The sequence below is a fragment of the Phalacrocorax aristotelis genome, chromosome 8, assembly GCF_949628215.1.
Source record: "Phalacrocorax aristotelis chromosome 8, bGulAri2.1, whole genome shotgun sequence".
NCBI lineage: Eukaryota > Metazoa > Chordata > Aves > Suliformes > Phalacrocoracidae > Phalacrocorax > Phalacrocorax aristotelis.
Window position 1 is genome coordinate 16,331,103 of NC_134283.1, and position 23,682 is coordinate 16,354,784.

The window sequence follows — 23,682 nt, forward strand, 5'->3', positions numbered from 1 at the left end:
GCACCACTAGCTGCTTGCACCAGGGCTGGACTTGGCCTGCTTTGTCTGAACGTCATCAGCTTTAGGACACAACATTTCCAGGCAATACTTGTTTTATGCTGCCACATGGTTTATGTTATTCCTCATGACATTCATCCCCTAAACATTCCTTAGATACAAGCCCTTAGCAGGTTTTCTCCATAGAATACTGTTTACAGTATAAGAAGTTATTAATAATTCCTCCTCAAACCGTACTGTATAGGGCTTGAAAACTCTGGAGAGTACAGAAAGAATTTTCCCTCTCTCTTTCACGCCACACACAGAAAATACAACATTACCATCTTCCTTTATTACGGGGCAATTTACCCCGGCACTGCACCTACATTCCTTCCTAGCCTTGTCAATGGCAGACACAATTAAGACATTCCTTATGACCGCATGGTAGTGCTTATTTCACGGTTTGCAGCATAAGTTTGAACTAGACGCAGTTACAAAATTACTGGCAGCCCTACCTTTTTTTTTAAGAAGCTTCTATTTCAAGGTGACCCTTTTCCTAGTTTGTGTGTCACCCCAAGTGTTACTGTATGCATACTGAATCAACGTGCTCCCAGTAATTAACACCGGCACTTAATGAAGTCCAGCTGCTGCAATGGCAAACTGAAGTGATGCCAACGTTTGTAAACTAGTATTTGGGCTACTCCAGTTACAGCTGCTTTAAAACCATGGCAGTCGATTTCTCTTTGCCTACTGCTCAGAGATAATTCTTACCAAATAAGACAAGTGTTCAGGATTAAGTATTTAATAACAAAGCTTATCTCTGAACTAATATTTCGAGCTGGAAATTATATAAAGGGTTGGATCAACTTAAATGAACACTGCAAAATGTATAAAAATCCTGAGCAGCAAATGAAAAGCTAAAATGAAGATTTGCACTATTAAATACATAAACCTTTAAAAACCCTACAAGTGCAGTTCCAAGGGAAAATTGGAGACAGATTCTTCGGCAATATCCATTCCTCTGAACTCCTTTCCTGATCCAGTATGAGAGACACTAGCAGCCAACGCATTATTAAAATAACATGCTCTGCCAGTTGTTTCATTACATGCAGTAGTACGGTAGGGATACTAGGTGAATGGTTTTGGAGAATGTTTGAAAAGGTTTGCATTATAACTCATACCACACGGATTTTGAAAAAAGGTAAAAGAACTCCTTCCACAGTCCTCCTCTACATGTGCTTTCTTGCTTTATTTACCTCTTTCTTGCTTTATTTACCTCTCTTAAGATGCTACTTTTCCATGCACAATTACTGATAACATTCCCCAATTTAATTGGAAATTTTCTAAACTCCTCTTCATAGCCCAAAAAAAACCCAATTCAGAACTGCAAAACATACCTTCCTTTCCTCACAGACCCACACAGTAGATACTACATCCCATGTTTCTGCCTTACATACCCATGCAGGACTCCCACTTCAGTCAAAGAGACATCTGATTTGGGCTGGAGACAGAGAACTGTGAGCTGAGCTTTCCCAGGGAGGAAAGGCCCTCACCCACCACCAGGCCTGGAGCTGGGGGAAGCAGGGAGGGCCAAACAGGTGAGCTGGGCTCAGCCAACAAAGGGCAGAATTGTGGCAGATACACTTAGTTTTCAAAATTACTAACAGAGATAATGGCTTCTACTGTGATAAACACTAAGTGGCCTTTTAAAATGCACAAGGGAAGGGAATCGGCTAATTTACTTTCATTCTAACTAATTTACACATAGGCAACATGTATCAATTTACAAATATATTCAGCACAAGGAAATCAACAGTTCTTCCAAGCACGGGTTAATCCAAGGCTTAAGCCCTGCAATCACTCCAATTTTTCCACCAGAGACCTAACATTGCACAGGATCTGTATTAAAAGTACATCCTTGATTATTCTGGATGTCCATACCCCTGAGAATATAACTTAAAAACAAAATCATTAGCTTACACAATAACATAGTCCTTGGAAAAAAAAAAAGTGTGTTTGTGCAGCATAATGCTAACTTCCAAGAACAAATTCCTTTGTTTTCCTTAATGCTAGCTATGGACCCTACCGATGACTCAAAAGGAGCTGCACTGAAATAATTGCATAACTTGGCAGCACTCTACAACATATCAACATTTCACAGGCAGGAAGGTAGCAAAGGGCTAAAAGCCAAGGGTACAACTTTGATTCAATTTACAGAAAATATTGCATATCTTACACCATCTATTTTTCTTACTGTAAGTTTGATATTAAATTATGCAGACTTTCACAGGGAAAGACAATTTTTAATTATCAAAAGGCATTGTGGCTAGGTTCCACAAGGGCAAACCATGGGAAAGGGACGTGGTGGTTTCACATGGCGCAGTACATGTGCATTGGCCTCTATGTAAGACTCAGTCATGGGAAAGTCTGTTCACAACAAAATGCATCTGGTAACCATCATTATTCTGCCTTAAAACTGAACATTTTAGACTTTTTAGCTCCCTCTTTTGTTCAGTTTTGGTTCTCATGCGCGCCATTTTCTGCTCTGCCCTGTTCTTTTTTTGTGCATGTTACAACCCAGCATGACAAAAAACTGCACAGTCACACCACTGATTTTTAAACAGGTGAGTGTTATTAGTTTCACCAAGAAAAGAGGTTCATAGATGTATTTCAAATTCATTTTTCAAATCATTTCAAAAGGCAGCTACCCTGTTTCTTCTGCAGTGATAAAGCTCACAACTTGCTAGCATGGAAACTCAAGGGAATTGTCTACTTGAAAGTAGAGCCTGAACTGCTAAATATGGATTCAGATCCAGATATCGAAACCTTCCCATTTCCTGAATGTAGGGTGTTCAGATCCAGCCATGCAGTCTTTGCTCAGACTTTAGACTTTAGGTTCCTCTAACATGTTGGTGGTCTCAAATGCAAATAGACAGCGGGGCCTGTATCCAGGAAATTACAGGTATCTTCTCTTTTGTCCTGGAGGCCTCTTTTTAAAATTGCTGTGTGCCAGCAGTCTGGTGTTAAGTAAAAGATGAACAAGAAAAGATTAACTTCTTTTTTCTGAAAAAAAAAGAATAAAATTCTTCATTATGAAACTAGCAGGCAGAGGAACCTAAGTTCCTTATGGGATACTGCCCTGTGTTCAAGATTTTAAAAGGTAAGGCCATATGCACCTGAAAATAAAGTTTCTTCTATGTATTCATGAAAAGAAGAATAGACATTTTAAGATTATGTGTGGAAAGTGGAATCTGTAGACCTTTCAATATTGCTGAATTTATTATTTCAGTACCCTAAGACACTGCTATATCTGCATAGGTGCAGCTATCCCCTGTGTAACACAGCATATACATAGGCACCTACAGGCAGGTGAGTAACTTTATGAATTAGGTGTATGACAGACGTGGCTTGGTCAGCATAAAGCAATAGCTGTCACTGTACCACACAAGTTTTTAAGAACAAGATTCAGGATTCTGGCATCTTGAACTTTAAACCTGCTCCTAAAGCAGGCACGTTTTGCTTAGACAAGACATAACTCTATTGTATGTCAAGAATGTGACAAAGTTTTTCTTACTGAAATGAAGTAGAAAAGTATGTTTCCACAGTCTTTAGAGTGTTAGCTGTCATCTTCTTCGGTAAGTTACCTTCTGGTCTGCCACAAGTCCAGAGCCTCCCTGTTAGCCAAGTAGAACACTGACAAACCCAAAAGGGATGCTGCTGATAACCCTGGTTCTCCTCTCAGCGAGCATGGCAAGGGCTGGTGCTGCTTCCCCTGTGTTCACTTTCCAGACAGGGAAATACTAATTGTCTTTTAAAAATCTCTATAGTATTTTGTCAATATTTTTTTATTACTGCAGAGCATGTATAAATATTTTATTGTAAACCAAGGGCCTAAAATACACAGTTTAGTAAATAGTTATTACATTACAAGGAAAAACATCTGTGGAAACTGTTTTCCATGTAATTATTCTTGCTATTTTACATTAGCTCTCAATGTGAATTTCTTTGGCTCTTATGTTTCACTTGTTCTAAATCTTCCTCCTTGTTGCTATTATTAAAATCTTAAAAAGGTGCCAAATCTGAAATGAATAAAAAAAATTATTCACTAGAAATTATTCATATCACAGTGAGCCTCTACTAAACCTGGCAGGGGTGCAATATTTTCAGTGAAATTAACATAAAATATACAACTGCAAATTATCCAGGAAATAGCTATGTTCTTTACAGTGTGCATTTACATTTGGTAAAAAATGTTCCACCTATCTGTCTAGCACAAAGCTCCAATCACTTCCGAAGGCAGTTTTAAAGGGATAACGATAGCTCTGCATGGAGAGCACAGTGCTTACAGCAGCTGTAACAAATAGCTGGTGGGGAAAGTGATTGTCGATAATTACTGAAGGTAGCAGTCAACACTGGACATTCCTTATTGTGAATCCTAACAATCTAATTTTAGATTTATTTCCCTTTTGGTACACTGGATGGATTTCCTCTCTTACGCCTAAGTCCTTTCTACTAAACACAAGAAAAACAGTAATACCATGTAAAATGCAAATTTTGCTGTAAATATTTTATAAAATTGTTGCATATATCCCAAAAGCTATAGGTCTTAATTGAGAGCAGGCTATTTTTCCAGTCAATATATGGAAATGGAAAAATGCTAATTCATGTTTTTCTACTTATGAAAAACCCTGGAGAATGGCAAAACCACAAATGCACTCACTTTAATATTATAAATATAATTTGGCTCCCTCTTTGCAGTCCCTGATGTCCTGGCTTTTATCTCCCAATGGCTGCAGAGGAAGAATCAGAGAATCACTTTTTACATCCCCTGCGCAGGAAGTCACTCCTGCGCACTGCCAGCTTGGCAAAAGAGCAACAGCCTGAGCTCGCAAACGTGGCAAACAGGAACTGAAACAAGAAATTCCAGCACTCTTACGCAGGAAACAAGCCCCAAACAACAGCAAACCCGCTCAGGGCAAGTGGCATGCTCACTCAGCCCTGCTGCCAAGAGCCACGGTCTGGCTGGGTGGAGGAGTGGGGCTGCCACCACGCTATTCCACAGCCCCTTGGCTCTTCCTTGGATTTATTTTCTGCCTTCAGAGCAGCCGGTGGCTCGGACAATAAAGCCTGGAAACAACCTCTCACGAGTTTTACTGATTATGACTAAAAGTTGTTTAGGCTGCTCCAACGTACAGTTACTTGCACTCGCCTTTATCCATCTACTTTTCATTTCCTTGTCAAGGAAGTCTGGTTTTTGCATCTTCTAGGGGAGAAATCATTAGGCTGTAAAAGCTAAAACTCTTCAAAGGTCATTGATGATGGCTTTGAAGACTGAAAATTATATTATTCCCCATTAGACTTTTAATCTCATGATTAGAGCTAAAGTTAACATGGCTGTTTCATTTTCTACCAGGTAAGAGTAAATTCATTTTTTCTTTCTCTAGCAAAATACTTAGTGGCATCCTACCTTGATGAGCAACATCTCATAGTTAAACAGTACGAACAATGGAAATGCAAAATACATTGCAAGTGTTTTTTTAATTTTTAAATGCTGGTTGATTAACCCTGAAAAGTCTTAGTACATGCACAGCAAAATTCACCCATGGAAATCCCACCTGATCAAAGGACCTATTCTTGGTTGTCAAGACTGCAGTCCTTGGTGGCACCAGCAGGAAGACAAGGGGGGGAAGAATCCATCTGTTCCCAGTTTGAGCTCTTACTCCTACATCCCCTAAAACTTATCCCTACAAATGTTTCTGAATCGAGTATGCCAGTGAGTGCACGTGGGACCTGGCAGGCCAGTGAGAGCTACTTGCATGAGTGAAAACTGCCCCCTTAGGCTCCTTGTGGATATTAAGATTAGATTTGCAAAAACCTTGCAGAAAAGTCTGTGGGGCAAGAATCTACAGATGCGCCCTGTACAACCCACTGTACAACATTCACTGTTATTATAGGCAGACACATGGAAAAAAATCAATTTTCTTCATTCAAGACAGAACCTGATAACCAACTAGTAAAACTCAGACTATAATTTCTTATTCAGTGTTCCACATGAGATGTATTTTGCTAAATTTAACATGTTTTGCCATTAATGGATTTCACAGTGTGTTTCCATTTTTATACAGCTGTCCAAATAAAATGTTGTGTACAATGACATGCTTTTACTGTATTGCTAGCCTGCAAACGGCAGCCACTTCTATGGTTTAAGCCTTAGGAAAATGGGAAAACCCTTTGACTAGGCCATTTACTATAAGTATTTTGGGTCTCTAGAGTTCTTTTCCTAGTAAGCCATGTTCAAACAAGAATAAAGATGCAATATAGATGCAATTACACCTTGTACATTTATGGTCTAATAATATTTCCACTGAAAGGAAAGACAAACCTCAGTATTTTCAGGTGTTAATAACAGAAGTCATAGTTCTAGAGGTAACAGACCCACACCTTTGTGTTACTTTAAATCTGGCCTCCTAGCCTGCATGACAAATGTCTGTTTTCTTTAAAACTGCAGACTAACATTTAGATTGCAGGGACTACTAGTGCACAAAACACAAACCACTCGATACTTAATAGTTTACAAGAAATGTCTGTGCAGAACTCCAGAACTGCTAACCTCCACCATCTTGAGCTGCTTGGCAGTGAAGCATTTACAAGCAACTGCACATTTCTGTTTCAAAACAGGCTATTCAGAAAATACATAGTGAGTTTTCCCCACATCAACTCTACATGGACTCTTTGGCACCCAAGCTGAAAGTTTAGACACGGAAATCTCCCACAGTCAAAGAATGTGATTGGTGCCTTGGCATTAGATGCCCTGACAGTGGATGTTAACACACTTACAAAAAAAAAAATCCTTACAAGTTTCAGTGAAAGCATGAAAAGAACATAGCTTCCCTTTTAATAATGCTCTAATAACATATTTAACTTTTCCAATATCTTAAGTATTTTTGTAGTATTGGATTTCTGTATAACTATGGAGTAGTACAATACACTTCCTTTTTTTTAAGAGATAAAAGAAAATTTTAAAAGAACTACAGGCTTAAATTTCAGGCCATTATTTCTGAATTACTGTAATTACAAAAAAAGTTATAGATTGCTTTTTCATTGTATTTTTTAAAGTTTTTATTGTTGAACTAAGTGAAAGGATATATAACTTAAAAAGGCTTAGATTAAAATCCTAACAATCTCCTCTAGATTTTCAAATGCAATATAAAGTCAATTAACCAAGCAACTAACATCTCATAATTTAAATTCCCCATCCCTTGAAAGTTCATCATTCAGATTTAACACAGACATTGTTGATTTCAGTTTCTGGCACTCTAGCCAGAAATTAGCCTCCAAAGGAAAGTCTCTCCATTGATGTTCTTCTATAAGTGGAGGCACAGCTATTAACAGTTTTAAAAGATTTTAAAGGGGTAGGGAGGGTTATTTTGCTTTCCTTCTTTTCCCCCCAAATCCTAGATTTTAAGAATAAATAGTGCATCAAAAGGTCAAAAGTTGCTCTATCCTTCTTATTTTTCTTGCTTGCTTTTAAATAAAAAGGGCAAAAAGGGAAATTCTTAAATAGAAAGTTAAAAAAGGAGAAAACATCACAGGAATCCTTCTTCCCTTCAATTTTAGCTATCTATATCTGGCCCACCTTCAATCAGTTACTGTTCACTGCATGAGGTTTCAACATTTAACTTTTGTTGCCAATATTTATTCCTGGATATAAGTCACAGACATGGGGTTTAAGAAATATTTGTCCATACCGCAATATTATGTGATAGCTGATGCATGCAAAACATAGCAGCAGAGGACATGCCAGTGGCACTAATTGAGGCAGGTCCTTTAAAATACCCAAACTCTACCTAAAGCAAAACCTAAAACCAATGTATCTGCCAACCCAAACTACGCTAAAAAACTTACCTGCGAATACAGAATAAGATATAGTCATCACAAAACCTAAACGCTTCACAGTTACACACACAATGTTCAAAGAATTTAGTCATTTTTTAAGGCCCTTGACTGTCCACCAGACAATGGATAATGTGCATCTAAAGGCAAGATTAAATCTCAAGTGGGCTGTGATTGACAGAAGTAGCAATTTATACCCATCAGCAGTGTGCTGTGTACTTCCTATCTACAAAGCTATTTTTTGTAGTTGTCTTCTCCACCAATTCAGGAGGTGCAGAAGAAGGAAACAGCAGACCAAATTGGTTTTGGCCTGTTCCTCCAGGAAGCAGGAAGTAAAACAGCTCAACTCCTCCCCACAGGGTCAGTACCTCATTCACCCCACCCGCCCCTGCTTTTGTGCCAGCAGGACAAACCACAAAACACAAAGCACAGGAGAGGCAGGAGAGAGCGTGTTAGTGAAAAAGACGACTATGGAAAGCACCATGACCAGTGAGGTGTTTTGGCCTGCTACGGACCTCTGTCTTCTGAAGACCATGGTATTCATACACATGGTCTCTTTGGGTTTTTTCAGTTGTGGCAGGACAGAAATTTTTTTCATTTATAAAATCATGATTCGCCAGTTCTTTTAAGTTTGACATTACTGCAGGGAAGTCTGACAGAGAAAACCTGAAGTCTTCTTCCTCAAGCTTACCGTGCAATCACAACAGTGGTTTTTGGCTGTTGCAAGAATGGTAAGGTTTTGATTTTTTAATTAAAGAAATTTAATTTTTACAATGGCACACAATCTGCCAAGTCAAAATATTCAGTCAAAAACCTTCTGATTCTTACCAAGGCCCAAGGCTGTCAAAAGTTACTAATAAATTGAACAAAAATGAGTTTGTGACAAAAACTTGCTATACAAGCAAGCAAGCACATCTGGTGCAAATGACAGAGACCACTTGTGCAGAGGCTTTATCTGTGCCAGGAGCACTGAAACACTGAAAAAATGTAAAAGCATTTAAATAATTTACATGGGCTTCCTTCATGGGGATCACTTGTAAGGAACATCAGGGTAGAAAAGTTTTTTCCACTAATGAAAAAAAAAAAGGTGCAAGTACCCCAAACAGGCAAAGCATTCAGGGAGGGCTGTGTTTGCTTTGACCTGCTTGCCAGCTATGACAAAACAGAAATAATTTGTTTAAGGGACATGTCAGTTGGTAACATTTTGTTCTAGGAGAACAGATTAAATTTTCCCCAAGATTAAGGATGCTGTTTAGTTTGAACAACAGTTAAAGGCAATGGGCCAACTGTGTCTCTTTGAAGTCAACTAAGTAACAGGACGACCAAATCTGGACATTTAACATATAGACAAACCATTTTTCTATAATAACTTGAGTTAGGGTTCAGCATATGTATACCAGTACCCTTACTGAGTTGCCACCCCTGGAGGTATTTAAAAGATGTGTAGATGTGGCATTTCAGGGCCTGGTTTAGGAGACATGGTAGTGGTGGACTGACGGTTGGACTTGATGATCCTAGAGGTCTTTTCCAACCTTAATGATTCTATGATTCTATGATTCTAAAACCGAGGGTTGTTCCATAATAAAAAGAAAAAAAATTAAACATTTTAGGTCCAGTGCTAAGAAGTGCTGAACATTGAACTAGATATTCAGAAAGAGTGAAATCCAGAATTTTATTAGTAGAAAAGGTATTTAACTGTAGTTTACTAATATTATGTACTTTCTTTTTGCATTTTCCTATGACTGGAAATTTGTCTCGGCTTCCCCAAAGAGGTAAAAAGAGTATTTTATAACTCTGCCTAAGCTAATTCCTAACTAACCCACTATGGGTTTTTTGCAGCTTCACTAAACTTCATAATTTTTATTACTTAAACATTCTTTTGTCCTGTATTCACTTCTCATATTTCACTTCTCTTTCATAAAAAGGCACAAAGCTTTCTGTCACTCAAGAAAGGTAGTTCTGGTACCTGATGTTTCCAAACCAATAAATTCGTTTGGCAAATAAAGAAGAAATGGGGGTTATATATACTTTCTTTTGATAAAACTGTTATCTGTTAATAAGTGCTCATAAAGAAATCATCAACACCTAGATTTTAGGACAGAATAGATACAGACATTAATCCCACAATTCACATAAGGAGAAGAACAGCTTCCTGAAACATTATTTATATGAAGTCTGAAGACTACACCTAGAAATGATGGAGAGTTTGCTCCTTCCTCCATCCCCAGGAAATGGTCTGGTGGTGTTTCCTTGAAAGTAGGACACAGAGGGGTGCTGACCTCTCTACTGGGAAGGAGTAGAGTCATTTGCCATCTGCAGGGAGAATCCAAACTCCATATGGTGAGGACTTGCTTTCTTTTCCAGATTCAAAATTAGCAAAGAGAGGCTAAGAAATTTGTGAACGTAGAGGTACATGGCCACGCGCATATAAAATATCTGAGAAACAGGCAGAAAACATTTCTGCAGACTCTTAAATACAAACGTACAACAGTTTTCAAGGTGAATACCATTAATAAAAATTAAGAACAAGCTACACATTCAAAGAAGCTACACAGGGCAAAGTTTAAAAAAAAAAATCATTTTTTGCTACACCGCCTAACTGTTGTTGAAAGGCTGGGAATAGATTGAGGTGCTTGCTAATGATAACTTTGAGGAAATATCACACACAAAACACAAACTGACTGCAGGAAAGGTGTTATATCAATCGCTCCCTTTATGAATAAATATGAAACTACCAGGAAAATGTTTAAACAGGAGTAATCACAACTGCGTATGAAAATTTAGTTTAGAGGCTGTAAGGAATCTTAACACAGTTAAGAAAGAATGAAAGCAATGTAACACTGTGATCATAGCTGGTTATGCATGTATCATGCAAAACAGGAATGTTGTCATAGCAGCTATAAAAATGTCAGTGAAAACTGAACTACTATTACCAAGTTGTAAATTAAATGAAAAATGCAAAAGGAGTATGTGAATGAATACATTATGGGAAACGCTATTTCTTTCCTGGTAGATAAACAAGCAGAACAAAATACATTCTCATGAAACACAGTAATTTGTATGAACAAATATGCATAAATAACAATTGCAGAAGGCCACATCTGCACAGTACGACTGGATAAAATTATTAAGATTTTGGGTAATTAATTTTCCAGCCTTAGAAAGGAAGGGGCAGTAAAAACATAGTGTTATGAAACCAGTTTCAATGTAACAAACCAATTAAGTAATAGATTATGTTAAGGGCTAATATAGTTTATACTAAAGTAAAGGGAGCTGCTTCTGTCTGTTAGCAATGGCAATTTGGCTTTCAGTGTGACTACACTGTTAAAAAGTGTGGCTTTTAAAACGAAACATTTCTAGCCTTTTACACACTATGCTCGTTACAATGTTATTTAACTACTTGCACAAGTGCTTAATGTTAAAAATAATTAACACAAAAAGTAGAAAACCAGCGCTTAGAGTTGGACAAAATAACACAAGGACCTACTGGTGTAAGCAAACCCCTCTGCCCAAGTGCCCGAGGCAGCAGCAAGCTCCACTTGGGCAAAGTCTCCTGCAGCAGTGCCAGCAGGAGACCGGCCAGCCTGCAGCACTTGCATGCGGCGGGATTAAGGCTCTCATGTGCAGGTGGAAACATCATGTATGTTGTCCATCTGTTAAAAGAAGTACACTTTGCCTTTTTTCCCCTAAAATTAGTCTTTCACAATAGCGAGTGACTGCAAAATTAAAGTCTAGTACATGTTGTTAATTAAGGCAAGTCCACATAGAATTGCATACTGAAGAATGTACTGGGTAAATATATGAAGGTTGTACCTTCATTTCTGGATTAAAAGAACAATTACTTGGAATATGCTTTACAAACATCAAAGTTAAAAAAATATTTTTGAGTTCCTAATGTGCCCATAATTAATTCACACATTCAGCTGTTGAGTCCAGAAATATGTTCCTGTTGATAATTTGCATCTAATGCTTCAAAAATAATCTGGCACATTTGTATTTGCCTTAATGCCTGAAAGCTATTACCAAGATAGTGCTTTACAATGTCATCATCATTGCTACCATGTATATGCTTTAACTAACACTAGTGCTTAAGGCTGAAGAGTTTCCCTCAAGAATTAAACAGTTTCATCTCAGGGCACAATGTCATGACAGTATCTTAATGGAAGAGAATGTATTTACCAAATAGCACCCTTAAACTTTAAATCAATTAGAATTCAAGTACTGTGTTAAACAATACCCAGGACAATGGGAATTTTAAAAGAATTAAAGCTGCCCTTCTTCCAATATTGACTACATTTATTTGATATAAAATAAAAGACGTTTTATTATAAGAGAGATTCTGAGAAGTGTTAGCCATCCTCAACTCCCAAATCAATGAGAACGAGGAACAAAGCACTTCACAAGATCAGGCCTGAGTATCAGAAATGCTTCACATCCTCATCAGAGATGCCCAGGGCTAGTATTTCCACATGTATTGAAGTCAGTTCTGCAAAAATGATTTTATCTACATCCTTTTCACATATACGTGCACTTAGAACCTACTGTGTTCAAGACCATTCAAAATTAGTCCAAATTTTTATTTATATACTGTATAAGTTAGTGATTTTGTTAAGATCTGAATTTATGAAAACTACGAGTTCCTAAATCAAAAGATGAAACTGTTTGCTTCAATTTTTAAACAGAAGAGGAAAATATAACTGGGAATATATTGGTTTATGCTTCTTCATTTTGAATACTGTCTCAACCCCTTCACCACCGTGCTGGTTTCATGTCAGTGACTGAGCTTGGTATGAACTGCTAATTCTTCTGAACCTAAAATCTGCTTTCTGAATTGCTGCTTTTTAGAAAATTATTTCTGCAGTTATTATGGCCATTTGACCTCTTATGTGCAACAAACTTATTTTGTTATTTTTAAGTGCTACATTTAAATGTTACATTTTGTAAATTTTTGTTTAGAACACTTGTGTGCATCTGAAAGAAACATAACTGTGGATGGATGTTATCCCTCCTTTTTGTGTTTAGTTCTGGCAGAGTGTTTCCAGAACTTGAAACATGATCTCCAAGGGCAGGAAAGGTAATTCAGATACTTGGAGTCCTACACTACAACGTATGATATGTCACAGCTTAGGGCAGTACTCAGAAAAATATCCCCGTTCCTCCAAACAGTGTTTAACTTGATCATCCCCATCACATCAGACAGGGAGGTATTTATTCAGACAGCAGTCCAAGAATCAGACCACTGAACAATTTCAATGTGACTTCTGGAATTTTTCCTTCCAGCAGTCCCTTTTGTCCCCAGTGGCTCTCAAAGCACAAACAGGGCCTCATGCTTCATATTGCATATACTACAATACGTCCAGCATGCGACCCCTTCCCCCCTTACTGCTGCTCACTGGCATTCATATGTGAATTTTGACTGGGAATGCTGGCAATTGCATGTGTAAGGACAGGAGTGGCATTGGGGACGGGCTCTGCTGAGCTCAAGGAGTTGGACAGCATCTCGTGAGCCCACAAACACACTCCTCTGGGGCCAGAGGCAGGAAGGTCCTGCAGCAATCTCAGTGTTAGAGCAAAACCAGGAATCATTATTTTCCCTGTTCCAGCACTAACTGTGCCCCAGTTGAGTTTCCTGTGCATGTTTGCCAGGAGACTTTCTTAGAGAAAGGGAAAAAGAAAGGTGGGGACAGTTGTTCATCTTTTTTGGACATGAAATAGAATACATCCCCCATCTAACAGAGACAGGGAGAAGTACTGCTGTGTCCACTTCTCTTACCCAAAACAGCTGAGAGCCCTAGCATGGATCCAAATGCACTTTCCTTTGATACTGGGTGACTTGACTCGCTTGGAGAGCAACAAGTCTGTGGAATTTTGTGCACCTTGAAAAATATTAATTACAGCAGCTGGCCTGGCTGTGGGAACAGCATAGCTGTAAAAACCCAATAGGAAAACCCTGGGCCAAATCCTGATGTTCTCTGCGCAGGGCTCTGAGCAGGGGCTCCCTTGGCAGTGCGGGGTAGGAGAGTGCTGGGGCTTTTTTCCCCAGGGCAGCCACCATTCGCATGCCATGGGGACTCAGTGGTGGCCTCATGATGGAGATTGAAGTTCCACGGCTCCCCCAGCCACCAGGGAGAAGCTGTACTGACAGATTTCCATGCTTCTGGCTGCTTCCATGGCTGCTCAGTGCCCCCCTTAGATCCCACAGCTGCGTACCCCCATCTTCCCCTGTATCTAATACAGACCACGCATCAGAGGCAGTGGTAGGTGGGAGATAAGGGGGAGAAGCTTTAACCATCATCAGGTCAGCACAACAGGAGGTAAGCAAGTACAGAGGCAGCAAGAACTACTGAAAGTTTTTGATATGGTCCTAGATGGACTCTCCAATGCTTGTATATGTTTTAAAGGGTGATCCCCTTTCTGTGGGCATGGAAATGTTTCAAAGGAGCCCCAATCAGTGCAATGTTTTAAAAAACCTCTGCTCTCTAAAAATGTCACCCCAAACCTCACCGCCCAGCTGAAAACATTTCTAAGCAGATCCCTTCCTGGCTAACCACAGTGAGGAGGTCTGTCCTGCTGCTTACAGCCCTCCTACAGGCCCCAGTGTAAAATGAAAAAAAACATCTACCATTTACCTCCTCTGGGGATGTATCCAGCCTGCTCCTTCCCCCAGAGACCCTGCACAGGACCCAGTGTGTCTCTCTGTTTGTGCACAGGATATGGAAGGCTAGAGTGCAGAAGGGTAATTTTTCAAAGCGGTGTGTTGGGGTAGCACTGGAAATTCCCTGTATAATGCTTTGAAAAAAATAAACCCCCTACCTCCATGAATTATGAGTAGGGCATCCAACTCCAGACTGAGGAGCCAAGCGGTTTAAGAGGGAGTCTCAAACAACTTAACTTGATGCACTTTTTAAGCATATGATGTAAGACATAATTGAATTCTTTAATCATATTATGGACACTGATACTTAAGAGGTGCTGTTGCTATAGAACAGGGGTCCCTTTGCTGACAGGCACTTGAGCAGAAGAAAACTGTAAGCAAGTGCTTAGGATATCTAAACTTTTGATTTTGTGTTTCTCAAGTTATGAGAATAAAGTGCTGCTGAGAGGTCTTGTATTATCAAAGACAACGTTTTTTTTACCTAAAGATTACGTGTCAAGGCTAACTTCATTGTCTTGGCTCACTTCAAATTCAAAAGAGAGATAAAAATCCCTCCCTGGAAATGCTTATCCTGCTCAAACTCTTACCTTAGATTGGTAATAATAATTCATTTTCCCCAGACAGCATCTCAATAACTATAATAAACCAGACGCCTTACTTTTAGACAGATACAAGTTCATTGAGACGAGTCCAACCCTAAGCTCCTGAGGACACATGGTCTGAAGGCAAGCTCCTCCCCACCTCACAAACACCTGTTTGTTTGCCCTGGGATCTCTGTGCCCCACTGGGATAAATAAATCCTCAGCTGTAGATCTTAAATTGACAATGAAGATATTAATAACCCTTGTGACAAAGATCTGGGCTGCAGAAACAGCTATATTAGCTTCTTTCTGTCACTGTCTATCTAGCTAGACTTGGTCTTACACAGAGAAGGGAAATGCTTGCACCCCTTATTTTATAAGTGATAAACCAGCCTGAGCAGTAAGGAAGCATGTGCCCTTCTCTCCTATGGCCTGAGTAAGGGATCAAGGCTCTCAGGAGGGCACAGGAGCAAGCCCAAGGGGCAATCCATCACTCTTCTTAATATTACTGACTTGGCACTATGCAAATTTACACCAAAAATCTGCGCAGTGTTTACTGCTGGAGAAATGGTGTCTTCTAGTCTCTCCTTTCCCCATCAGTGTTCCCCAGTAAAGAACAAATACCAACAACAGACTCACTGGCAACACTTGTTTGGAAGCAGTCACATGTCCTGAAGGAGAGGGGGCCCAAGCACCTTGTGAATTGAGATGACCAGAGTGGGAGGAACTTGGCCCCATATTAAAGGTTTCTATACTTCACTCTTTCCTAAACTGCACCATAAAATAAAGTGATGACTTGAACTTAATGAATGTTTTCAGTCCGTATCTCAGCAAAGCAACACAAAGACATGACACCACAATGGAATAATCATGCATTTTCTTACCATGTCCTGGTATATACAGTGTTCTAGGTGTTCACAACTGAGTCCATGTGCACCTTTGTATTTATATAGAGTTCTTCCAGGTATGTGTAATAATTTATGTACAGCTTCAAGGAAACAATAGGTACAGATTTCGCAAATAGCAGCACCACACTTTTCTCAGCCTCCTGTGTCTTCTACCACTGTTGTTTTCCAATAGCACTAATAGTGAACCTTGCAATGTCATATACATCATCAGGTATTATTCCGGACAGCACTAATTTGGGGATATACCTAAATAAACTCCACATATTAGTTACTGGAAAATGAAGAAATTGCATCTTTCCAAAAGGAAAAAGAATTCCCCTCTCAAATCAATCAGAACCATAACTCAGCACTTCATAACCTTTGTATTTCAAAATCATTTATTAGCTACTGGATTACAAATCAAGTTAAACGAGAGCTAAGCTTGCCTAAGGACTTCTTTCATTCAAGCTTCTCAGGAAAAAAAATCTGGGGGGGAGCTACATGAAATCACTATGGTCCAATTAACAAATCTCACTCTTCAAGCTTGCAAACAAGAGATTACATTAACACCTCCTACAAAAGCAAAAATTTTAAAATATCTTCATCTTAACCTGCTTGACATTGATTTCAAACTCCTGCCTGGCTCTCAGATGAAAATTATTGTGACTGACATGTATATTTTTAATTTGGGGGTGGGGGTGCGAAGACTGCGTCAGTCTGTATTTCTCTCTCTCTGGTACTTATGCATAATTCACTTCAAAGATAATAGGAGTTACATACATGCATTGGCAGGAGACTAGCTTCCTAAATGTAAAATTGTTCAAGGAAAACCATTATGCTTATAGGAGATAAATGCTGCATGTGAACATATGAGACACCCAGAGTGTGCTGTAGGGTTCTTGAAGGATCTTGTCCAACATATGCCTACAGTGGCATGTGTAAGTAACTCTTTTGTGGTCTTTGCATCAAAATAAACTGACCTCCTGGGCCAGCACATATATTTATAACATCTGTACAGACAGGAAAAACATTTCTTTGCGTTCATCAGAAAAGCAATGATACAGCTGCAGCAGAAATACAACCCATCAGATTATAGTAACACTTTACTACAAGCTCCTGCGACAGGCCTGTATAAAAGGAAGCAAGCACCAATTTTTAAAACACTTGTATGTCTGAAAAGTTGAAGTTTCTGAAGTCCAGAATTGTTAGAAAAAGGAGGAAAAAACCCACTGAAATAACTCTGTAAGTGTTTTGTTTTGACAATGTTCCTCAGGAATTCACCACACTTAGCTGGGAAAATGCTAGCAGTTAAATCTATTCAATGTCATGACATACAAAATTGAAACATAATTGCTCCTAAGTGGTTGACAACTGGCAAGTACTTTTTACATGGATAGAGAGAAATTTATGCTATCAAATGGAAGATACTGTCAAAAGTTTGATTTTAATATAAATGAAAATGCTACATGAAGACTCAAAAGGATAAGGAAAAAAGCTCAGCAGTAATACTTTTATAACCACATATTTAAAAAGCTTTGAAGTGAAGAATCATTACATCAAAATCATTTTCCTTGAACGATAAAAAAAATAAATTACAGCATGAATATTAACAAGTTATTAGAATAGTGAATTCAAAGAGTAGCAAAAAACAAGCAGCCGATGAGTGGCCTAGTTTAAAGAATGTCTTACCAATCATATGGTTAGCGACATGGATTTGTATCTCTCTCTCATTCTCAAAGGTCATCTGGCACTTGATGCATTGATAGGTCTTTTTCTGTTTAATAACCAAAAAGAGATTAGAGAAAACTGCACTGTAGCATAAGGCAAGTGTGATCATGAATATAGCATGTTACGTGCTTCAACTTTCCTCCACTGAGGACTTTTCTGCTCATATATCCCCAGCAAGACACCAAGTTGGGCTGAGCTTTTCTAGGACCATAAATGTGATATCTAATTAACAGTCCGCTTTAGGAGAATTTTTTATTTCACCTTTAAAAATTTCAAATTATAGTACTTGAAAATCTGATTAAGTACTTGAGCCATAATCAGATTGCTCGTATCATTTAACCCATTGCAGTAAAAATTCCTGCAGAGTGAAATAAAAGGCATTGAAAGGAAACTCTGTTTTCAGAAAAAGATCAACTTCTCAGAAAAGTCCATCTTTAGTTAAACTCAAAATACAGTAGGCAAAAAAGTAGTTACCTGGGAAATTGAAGGACAAAACGAAAAAATACATTTTGTAATGGTCTGCCATCAGAAATCCTGGGAAAACTGCATTACCACAAAGAATTGTTTCCTAGCACAATCTGTTGTGTATTTTCTGTCTCAAAGTCATACCAGGGAGGCTTAGCTGCAGAAGTCAGGAGGTAGTGTGAAGAGGCAATTATATGAACCATTCATTCAAATAGGGAAAACAGGGTTTGCACTCAGACAGTGGTATGTGTACTTGTGCAACATAACAGGATTAAAATCCGAGAAATCATTTGTACAAGTTATAATGCATGTTGACAAGTCAGACTTAGCAAAAAAATAAAACACAAATGCTAAGCTTTTTTACACTTGCAAAAGCTCTTATTTCCCAAAGCAGGAGTACAGTGCTTTAGTCTAATGTGCATGTTCATTTACTGCATGGAAATATGCTATCTAAATAGACGTCTTTTGACGTGCAGTTTAGAAGAATTGGGCCTTTTGTGCCTACTTCTTCCTAGAGAATAACTCCTACTGCAACACTTGCCACCAGGCATGAGCATGAGCATGCGGTCCATATCCTTACGGCTCAAGTTGATGGCAGCAGAACATATGTGAAATCTCTGCATGCTGGCCACAAGCTCAGTTAGCTGAGGAATGGATGAGAAACCCAAGCCATTAGCACTGAGAAACTCAATTCAGTAAACGACAATCTCTTAACTTTTTTGAAGCAAAATATTTTGTGGGTATTTTTCGTGCACTTTTAGATGCACATTATTTTTTCTTACAGCCTCCACCCCACACCTAGGTCTAGAATCCCATTTTTAGGATAGCAGTAGTAAGTCAGAAGAGTTGAGTAAAACAGAGGAGTTGCTGTCACTCCCTCTGCACATGGGATCCAATTTCCTTCAGCACCTGCTGAGGAAAGAACAAATTAGGTGCTGCCAAGAGCTTCCTAACTACTTGCCATGTCATCAATGGCAACAAGTTAGCCTGCTGGAGGTTAATGAACATGCTGTAATACCATAATAACAAATGCACCAGTCTATGGATGTTAAGCGTATTCCATGAATTCTGGACACAGTATGTGTTTGCACATAGGCAGGGTTTTCTAGGTAAAAATAACAATGGGTGATTAACATAATAATAGGAAGAAAGCTATACTCCATTGGCCAAAACCTGACACAGCCAACCATATAAAAGCAAATTGTTTGGACTGGCTAGTTATCCCTAGGCAGCTCAAGAAAGTATCCTCCTGGAGTCCATTTGGAAATCAAAGCTGTTAATGGAAAAGCAGCTGGATTTCTGCAGCACTCTTTCTTGGGAATCTATTCCAGCAAATGAGCACAGCACACATACGTACACATGTCCTCTCAAACGCACTGGCATACACATGCTGAGGAGTCTTAACTTTAAAAACAAAACAAAAGAAACGTAAAAAACCTTGGAAGAGAAAAATGGGATTGGGCGGTGAATGAATCATGCTCACATTTAAAACTTGAAACCTTCCTCTTTAAAACTTCAAAGCTGACTAAGTTCTGTGCCTTGTTCAACACTTACCTCTGTTATGAGGGTTCCCTAAGTAACTAACTACAAAAGACAATATTTCAGCTCAACTCTATTGCAAACCTTTAAAGTTATATTAAACACAGACAAATCATTCATTTTTAATTGATTTCGGTGCTTCTGAAAGTTACTTACTAACAGATCTGGAGACAGGATATATTTGTTTATCCACAGACCCAGCGCAAAGTGCTCCACACCTTTTCACAAACTTATAAAACACTCTGCTTGGCATGACCACCCCTCAGAGAAGATGGCAGATTTCAGACTTCCTCTGAGTATTATCTTTACCCTCAGCTGAGATGCATGCAAAAGAGCAGCTTAACTGAGGCAACAGCTCTTGTGATAGGGTACCCCACTTAATATGGAGTGAGGTTAATAAAAGGGCCTCATATGGCCCATGAAATAACTATACCTAGATTAGCACCCAAATGATTTGCAAGAGATGGAAGAACTTATTTTTTTGCTCATTAATAATTCTTTTTAAAAGGATGTCACAAAACCAGACTTCCATTCTCTGTAAATAGGGAGCACTGGTTTTAATACAAGGTTGTGATATTTGCAGTACCAAATTTGATCTTCTACTACCATTTTTGTGGGTATCATAGCTTCCTGAACATTATTATGAGTCAGTCATCTCTTTTTAAAGTTTTGTCTTCACAAGTGTTGACAACAAGGGCGCCCAGACTCTGAGGAGCTAACAGAGTCTAGGTAATGGCATCTAGGTAATATAAGAGACCAGATGAGCAGGCCTTCAGCTGAGAGCTCAATCCCCATTAAGCCAAGATATTTAATTCTAATCTTGGCACAAAATAGTAGTAATAACAACAGAGGGTTCTGGTTTCTTTTCTGAAGTAACTGTTGTTCCTATGGATTTTTCAGACTGTCCTCCTTTAAATCTGGAAATGTTTTCCGGTGTTCTACAAACAAAATATTCCTCCATTCAAGTGGGTTTACAAAGGAAGAGAAGGGGTGTGGGTAAGAACAAAGAGCAGGAATTGAGTCCAAGAAAGTGTGCAGGAGAAAAGGACCTGACTAAAGAAGCACCACAGGGTTCATTCTTCCAACTTTCTATGCCACCTCCTTTGCTTCTTCAGTCCAAATAACCTAGGTGGGCTAAAAATAGTAACACCATTCAAGATGGAAATTTAATTGAAGTCTAAGCATTTGCCATTGTCATGTTAAACAAGCATTGTTCATGATGACTATGGTACAAAATAAGGATAAATCTGTGTAGGAGAAAGATCAGCTTAAAATGTGACTGATTCCAGTATTACAAGGGACAATGAGAAATCTTAATTCTAAACAACTAGTTATGTTTCTGAAGACATGTACATTCCTCTAGAAGACATCATAAAAGGAGTTAATAAAATGTATTCAAAACTGAAGCTCCTATGCACAGAAATATTTTCAGAAAAACATGAAAGCTTTACCTCTGATGCAATCATATTAAAATTTAAAAAGGTCTTGAGATGTACATGTGCCAGATACTGGAATGGTACCTCCCCTTGTGATGCTCATCTGAAAAAAAATCTTTTAGTCCTATCCAAATAGAATAGCTCATGTAAAACTATAAGAATCAAACACAAATTGATGTTAGGGCAATCTTTTACAACTAAGGTGTATATTTTATTTTTCCCCCTAGTGATGTTTCTTATGGAAGACCATTGACTTGACTCAAAATTTCTTAATGACAAATCCTCCAGTGTAGGTGTTGCCATGTACAGAAGGCAGAAACTTTGTCTGTCTGGAAATCTATCTTTGTTGACCATCATGATTGGATCCTAGTCAGACATCCCAGAAACAAAGGTGATCAATTCACAGATATTTCTTCCTGGTTGTTTGCCATACTAAAATATAAGTGAGGAAGACAGGATACAGCAGCATTTTCATGGGTTATGTGCTTTCTTTCATTCTCATGGATATAAAAAAACCAACCAAACAAAAAAAACCCAAACCCCAAAACCCAAAAAACAAAACACCAAACTGCCAAGCAATTCTGAGTGCTTTGTGATGCCTGTCTAGCTGTCTCTAACTGATTTTCAGGACAAAGCCTCCACAAATTCAATAGTAAAAATCCCAAACAAAATATAACAAAATATCCATACTCCCTTTGTGGTGCTATACCCGTGTGCATATATACACAATTAAATACATACAGTAAAAAGGAACTGTTCTTCTTCTGCTCAATCTTTTTTTCTTCCCAAATATTTTTGGTTTTATTCATCAACAGGTAATATTTATTTTCTTCCTTTCTTTCACTTTGGAGCTAAATTTCATTTAAGTTTTTTTTTTCTTTTAATTTCTTTAGGCTTCCATGCTCAATTCAATTCAAGAATTATCACTGCTGGTGGAGAGATTTCCAACTTTGAAAGAAATTATGAATTTTGTATGTCATCATCATCTTTTCCATTTGCTTGGACTTCATTCTGCTTATTCTTATTTACGCTGAAATATATACCCACTACTTAAAATCTAATCTCCCTATATTTTCTTTCTGACTGTATCTTGTCCTAATCGTCAACTGCTTTACTGTTTAAGAAGGAAAAATCAATATGGTGTTTAAATAAGAAACTTAGAAATACTTAAGAATTGGAGAGAGGTAGCTCTTCTCTAGCCAAATACAGATTACTCTACATGCATTGTGCACCTAAGATTGCTCCAGTAAAACAGTATTTTACCTGTGTGCAGCATGCTAACAAGATGACAAGAGAGATCACGTTCAACTTGCTTAGCAAGTTGATACATCCATTCCTGGGATGCATGCCATAAATATCTCTGATATTATACGTGCAGGCCATAGACACCTGTTGAAGCTACCATTTGCCATCAGCAAAAATGCTGATTTTTCATTATCTTCTTCAAAGGAACTAAGACCTTTCCTCTTGGGATGAAATTCAAAGCATTTACCTTATTGAGGAACTTAAAACTCTCCCCTGGGAGAACAAGTATGGAAGCTGTCACAGAACAGAAGGAGTTAAAGCAAGAAATAAGAGCAGAAAATCGCAAGGTATTCTGCTTCCGATAGTCAATACGAAAGAAAAGGTAATACTTTAGGCTACAGGCACAGCCATATGAAGTAAGTATTAGTCCTAAGAGAACAGAGTTTTAAAGAATTTAGAAGGAAATAAAGGACTGAGAAGGAGGAAGGAGAATGACTATCCAGAGCCCCAGCTGAACTCTCAAAAGGTATCACACCAAAGGAGGGATATTTCCTTTCCTCATTCTTCTGCAGAATTAGATGTGTGTGTCTGGAGGCTTAGTCACACATTCACCACACCCAGAGGGAACAATATCCAGTTGTTTTACTAAAAAAGCAAAAAAGAAAAAAAAAAAACTTTGTGGGATTCGCTCAGAAGCCTTGAACAGGGCACTGAGAGCAGTAGGTGCTGGGGCAGGCAGTGCCGTGCTCCAGGCTGGCCATGCACAGCCCAGCTCAGCTGGATGCTGCTGCCCTGCATGTCCCGGTGCTCAGTCGGAGCTAACAAGTCCTGCTGGGGACACAGCCTGTACCAGCTCTACTGGAGGCATCTCAGTCTGCATCTTCAGGGTGTACTTAGGGTCTTCTCTTACTTACTGAGCTTCTGGTGTTCTAGTTGAATGATAGTTTCATGGTCTTTTAATGCAGTAAGATGAGTTTGTGGGTGCTTTAATTAGCAAATTGACATAAACAGGCATCTACAGCTGGAATTATTCATTAAAAGTTAGGTGCCTAATTTCCTTAGATACTTTTGAAAATCTCACCCCATCATGTTTAATTAAAAATGTCAGATGATATCAATACTCAGATGTGTCTGCTGTTGGTCTCCCAAGAAGATTTCCAAAATCTACTTCTCATTCCATCTGTTCCTGATAGAAGAAGGACTGACTTGGCCCATTCTTGAACCAAAACGTCAACAAATAATTTTAAAAGACTTATAAACTGCAAATGATATTAATC

The 23,682-nt window shown here is 38.6% G+C and overlaps 1 protein-coding gene across 4 annotated transcripts in view; it reads right to left on the reverse strand.

The window, feature by feature from the left end:
• The window catches only part of ZNF423 (zinc finger protein 423), a 234,545-nt gene that overhangs the window by 72,749 nt on the left and 138,114 nt on the right, over nucleotides 1-23,682 (reverse strand). For all 4 annotated transcript variants that reach the window (XM_075101562.1, XM_075101561.1, XM_075101564.1 and 1 more), the window contains one exon: nucleotides 17,682-17,766. In XM_075101562.1, coding sequence (XP_074957663.1) covers nucleotides 17,682-17,766 — 85 coding nt within the window. The remainder of the gene's footprint in view (nucleotides 1-17,681; nucleotides 17,767-23,682) is intronic.